This window comes from Penaeus japonicus, unplaced genomic scaffold (assembly GCF_977035675.1).
Source record: "Penaeus japonicus unplaced genomic scaffold, GWHDUDI00000001_assembly GWHDUDI00000012, whole genome shotgun sequence".
NCBI classification, from domain to species: Eukaryota; Metazoa; Arthropoda; class Malacostraca; order Decapoda; family Penaeidae; genus Penaeus; species Penaeus japonicus.
The window spans coordinates 15,576,940-15,581,939 of NW_028234414.1; the positions used below are offsets into that span (position 1 = coordinate 15,576,940).

A 5,000-nucleotide genomic window follows, 5' to 3' on the forward strand; every position below is an offset into this window, starting at 1 on the left:
AGTTACTATAGATTCGCTTCTTTTTACACCTCAAATAGATGAATGTGTACAGAGTCTTTTTTTTTTTTTAATTAAGTAATTTTTATTTCTTAAATCTTGTCAGCTGCTCTCTTTATGGATTTATCCCTTTTACTTCTGATGTCAGAATGAAAACTTTATGTAACCTTGAAATTAAACAATGTGGAAGCATACTTTATATTTTAATAATAATGATACAGAATTCTCTCTCTCTCTCTCCCTCCCCCTCTTTCTCTTTCTCTTGCTTTCTCCCTCTCTCATTCTTTTACTCTCTCCCTTGCTCCCTCCCTTCTTTCTTCCCGCTTCCCTTACCCCCTCCCTTGCTCCTTCCTTCCCTCTTATTTCCTCTCCCTCATTAAAAATGTGACAACTTTAAACCATAGAATATTCCACTTTTCACAAAGGCCCTCTGACTTAAATTTCTCTTTTCTGGATTATCGTACAATGATTTTTAAGTTGATTATCCCAAGTTATTTGTGATGTAGACCTGTGCACTGCCGATACAATGTGTTGGGCTGTGGATGGAGGGGACCCCATCATGATGTCAGCAGTCATGAGCAGCAGTGTCAGCATCCTTCCCACACAGGCGAACAGGTCAGTCTCTATAGTGTATGTACATGCATGCATGCGTGTGTGTGACTCCCTCTTTTTCATTCTCTCTCTCTCCATTCTCTCCCTCCCTCCCTCTCGCTCCCTCTCTTCCTCCCTCCCTCCCTCCCTCCCTCTCTCCCTCCCTCTCTCCCTCCCTCTCTCTCTCTTCCTCCCTCCTCTCTCTCCCTCCCCTCTCTCTCCCTCCCTCCTCTCTCTCCCTCTCTCTCCCTCTCTCTCCCTCTCCCTCTCCCTCCCTCTCTCTCCCTCCCTCCCTCTTCCTCTTTCTCTCCTACTCTCTCTATCTCTCGCTCACTCAATGCCTTTATAATGTTCTGTGTGATACAGAAGTGTGGCTCCAGCAGCATGAGTCCTTCAGCTAAAGCCTTCCAGAGTCAGTCAAAATTCTTTCTTTATTGCTTTTTATTGAAAACTGTTAACCCATTGGTCACGGTTTCAATAAAATATGTATGCAGTCAGATGACAGGTTTACATTGTTTGGCACGGTGCCATCAGCGTCTACGACTGACTCTGTCTTAGCAGCAAATCATGCCATCCACTGTCAATGGGTTAATCAGCTTGATCAAAATCAAAGACAGGGAAAAATCACCATCAGTGTTAACCCATTAGCCGAGATATTAATGAAATATGTATACAATCATGTGGCGGGTTTATGTTGTATGGCACAGTGCCATCCGCGTTTATGACCGATGCTGCTTTGACAGCAAATCATGCCATCCGCTATCAATGGCTTAAGTTTTGTGGGTAAGTTTGATATTAACCAATGCAAAAATATGAGTACTCTGATTTCCTAGCTTCACTGAGTTAAGAAGCCATTTAGAAACGTAATCTTATCGTTCCAATTTTTTTTTTGTCCAACCCCATTTGTAGATGCTTTTCTTTTCTTTTTTTGAGATAGATGTTCTCAGTATACTGACTTATGGTAGCAGGGTTTCTCTCTGTTTCCAAGTAGGTTGTTTGAGCAAATAATGCTAGAAATTTTCCAATTAGGATATTGCATTTTTCTTTTTTTCTTTCTTTCTTTTCTTTTTCTTGTTTTTCAAGCTAAGACAGTGTCTTCATCTTTTACTCACTGATGATAGGTGGCATGTATACACTGTACATGCTATGACAAGGTTGGGCCTGAATTCTGGGTGGCACTTATACATTTCATGATTTTGGGGTTGCTTTATGATCTGTTTACAATATATGCTTCACGTTTTATAGCTCAAACAGCACTTGCTCTTTAGCTATGGCCCTGAAAATTTGGGCTTTGAGAAATAATAATCTGTTTCCTCAGAAGAAAAGACAAGGCACACCTAATTTTTGTCTTGAAATTATCCCTGACTCATTGGCCAGCACGCTTCATTTTTTTTTTTTTTTTTTCCAGCACCATTACATTAATGGCAATATTTTGATCTTTGCTTTTATTCTATTAACCCAATGCCGACAGGGCTGGTTTGATTCCAAATAGTCTAAACGCCGGAATATTTCAAATGCGCAAGCCAAATGCCTCAGGTTGTTAACTTGCTCTGGTCACGGCCAAGCACTACACACCTGATAACCTGGCATGCCAGCCAGATGGAAAGCCATGACAAAATATCTCTTCCCCGGTGGCTGGTACTGCCACCACTTGACTTGATATCTTGTCACCCGGTGTTACCGGATTAATACAGTTTCAGGGAAAGTAGTGTTAAATATCACTTAACATGCCATGTCTGGCATACTCAAACTAGTACAATCTGCTGAAAAAAACTGTTGTTCATCCCTGGGCTCGTTACTCAGTAAGCAATCTTGCTCTGCCTGCCTTCAGGCTAGAATTAACCCCTCTTTTTTCTGTTTATACTTTCTAGGTGGCTTTTCTGCACAAATTTTTAGCCTCAAATTGTACTATACACTATAACCTCTTGAACACGAGGACGCATATACTGCGTCCTCACAGCGCTCATGACATATCTGAGGACCCGCATAATGCACCATGGCCGAGTTGTGTTAGCATGTTAGTGTTATTTTCTTCCAGATACTGTGTGAGATCTTTCAGAATATACATCATATATGATAGTGCCCTACTAGCAATAATTTTATTATTTCTTTATGGAACATTATGTAGACATATAAAACTTATTATGATAAGTTTACAATACTACTTCAACCATTTTCTTTTGTCTTCTGAGTCACGGAGGTCTCTCACTGAGGTCACTCTTCTCACTCTACTCCCAATGCATGTAAATAACTTGTCACATGTACAGGGGGAAGAGATTGATTATGCATATATTTGATATGTAGTACATGATGATTATGTTGAGGTTTTGGCTTAAAACTTGTTGAGATTTTAGCTTAAAAATTGTTATATTCAATAGTGATGTTTAAAATTTGGCGGACACCGGCAGCCACGATTCGGTGTGGTGCATGTTTTTTATTGTTCAGAATATAGGATTTTAAAGCAATAACAGCAGACTGGATTCCTACTATCATAGTTCTTATGTATTTTTACAGCTAGAATGTGGCTGATGATTTGTAATACATTTTGTGTGTGTGTGTGTGTGTGTGTGTGTGTGTGTGCACGTTCATTAATGGGTTTGCAAATTTATCTATATTTATTGATTAACTTTTATATTTGCACTCATCCACTTTGCCCCTTACTACTCTCTTTTTTGCTTCCTTTAACCCTCTCTGGACGGGTGGTACAGTACTGTACCGCTCATTCAAAAGCCCATTGGCCGGGCGGCACAGTATTGTGCCAGCCGTTTAATTGATTTAGGCCTAAGGGCTCAAAAGCCCCGGCATTGAGACATTCAAGGCTGGAATGCCCCCGTCGTTAGTGGGTTAATTATTTTATTTATAGGCACAAGACAAGATAGCTTTATATATGCAAGTTACTTTCTTTACAGGTGTTTTCACATCTCCAGAAGCAAGCAGAAACTGCTGAGGAGGACTCAAAGACTTTCAATCAGATCATGTCTGTCCTCTCTTTTGAAAAGATTACTTTCAATGGTAAGAAATGCCTGAGAAGGAAGAATTGAGAGGGGGAGACAGAGCTATAGATGGTAAAAGTGATAAAGAGCAGAAAGAAAGTAAGCAAGAAATAAAGAGTGAAAGAGTTTGCATTTTTGTTAGTGGGTGTTTGTGTGAGTATGTGTGGGTGCATGCATGTATGTGGATGGATTCATCTATGCCAGCTTGTGCACATGGGTGTAGTTATGCAAGTATGTGTGCACCTTTGTGAAGAGTGAGTGGCTGTCTTACATTTGTATGTTTGTGGGTCCTCATTTAGGCATGTGAATCTGTTTACACACAGGGCAAGCTGACAGCCTGTGCTACAAGTGCATACTGACACTTTATAAATAAAAAATTGATGGTAGGTATCTATAAATTACCAAAGTTGTAAATAATTGCTGTAGCTACACTTTGTGTAATTCTTGTAATATAAGCAGTATTATATATGTTCCCACAATGTATTAACACATCTTCAGTAATTATCTCAGAAATCATTTAGTAATTGAACAACTAAGATATCATTATTATAAAAGTCCTGAAGTAATTTAATGTCTATAAACTGTAAGAAATAACACAATACACTTCAGTGGAAGAAAATTACTAATTCAGTTATATGCCTTTTCAAGTAACATCTCTTTAAAGTACCTTTCATTACTCTTACCCATTTATGCAGTTTGTTTTTTACTTTTTATGAATTATTAATGCAATTTAAGTTTAATAAAGATACAGGTGTCTGTTTGTGGATTTTGAAGCTGTAAGTTATTTAGGTTCTTGTAGGATATTATTTCGTACTGTTGTATAGAATAATGAGACCCACTTTTTTTCATTTTGATATAAACTGTGCATAAATAATTAAAGGGGCTCTGTTTACAACATTAAAAAAACTCATCAGACTAAAACTGCAACTACATTCACTGTAGAATGAAAGAAAAATACTCAATAATATCCTGAGATCTTTTTATAATTCTTAATCTAAAAGTTGTCACTTCCAGACCTGCAGCTGAAACCCTACCGTACTGATGAGTTTATTCACAAGCTGTTCTACGAAACAAGCCGGTTCTCAGCATTGGGCTACCAGTGGGTGATTAAGGCAAGACTCAATGATAACCAGAAGGACCCTCACCTTACATGCAACAGGTTCATCACATACCAGGTATGTAAACACTCTGGCTTGGTTTAAGAAATTTTTGTAATGTGGTGGAGATGAGGAATTGTAGGAATAAGTAATTTTTCATGTCTTATTCCTTTTATTTTTCTTCTTTTTTCTGGTCATCTTTTGTTCGCACTTTTTAAAATTCCCTTTGCTTCTTTTTCCTCCTCCTTCGCCTTTTTTTCAGTCTCAGAATATGCACACAAGCTTTTATGTAATATTTACTCAAGAGGAAGCAGGTGATATC

The 5,000-nt window shown here is 38.5% G+C and overlaps 2 protein-coding genes across 2 annotated transcripts in view; one reads left to right on the forward strand and one right to left on the reverse strand.

Moving 5' to 3' along the window:
• Positions 1-5,000, reverse strand: part of LOC122255709 (uncharacterized) — a 101,136-nt gene that overhangs the window by 51,956 nt on the left and 44,180 nt on the right. The window lies entirely within an intron of this gene.
• Positions 1-5,000, forward strand: part of LOC122255708 (zinc finger TRAF-type-containing protein 1 homolog) — a 25,909-nt gene that overhangs the window by 12,188 nt on the left and 8,721 nt on the right. The window contains exons 4-6 of the mRNA XM_043019978.2: positions 504-612; positions 3,498-3,600; positions 4,596-4,756. Coding sequence (XP_042875912.1) covers positions 504-612; positions 3,498-3,600; positions 4,596-4,756 — 373 coding nt within the window. The remainder of the gene's footprint in view (positions 1-503; positions 613-3,497; positions 3,601-4,595; positions 4,757-5,000) is intronic.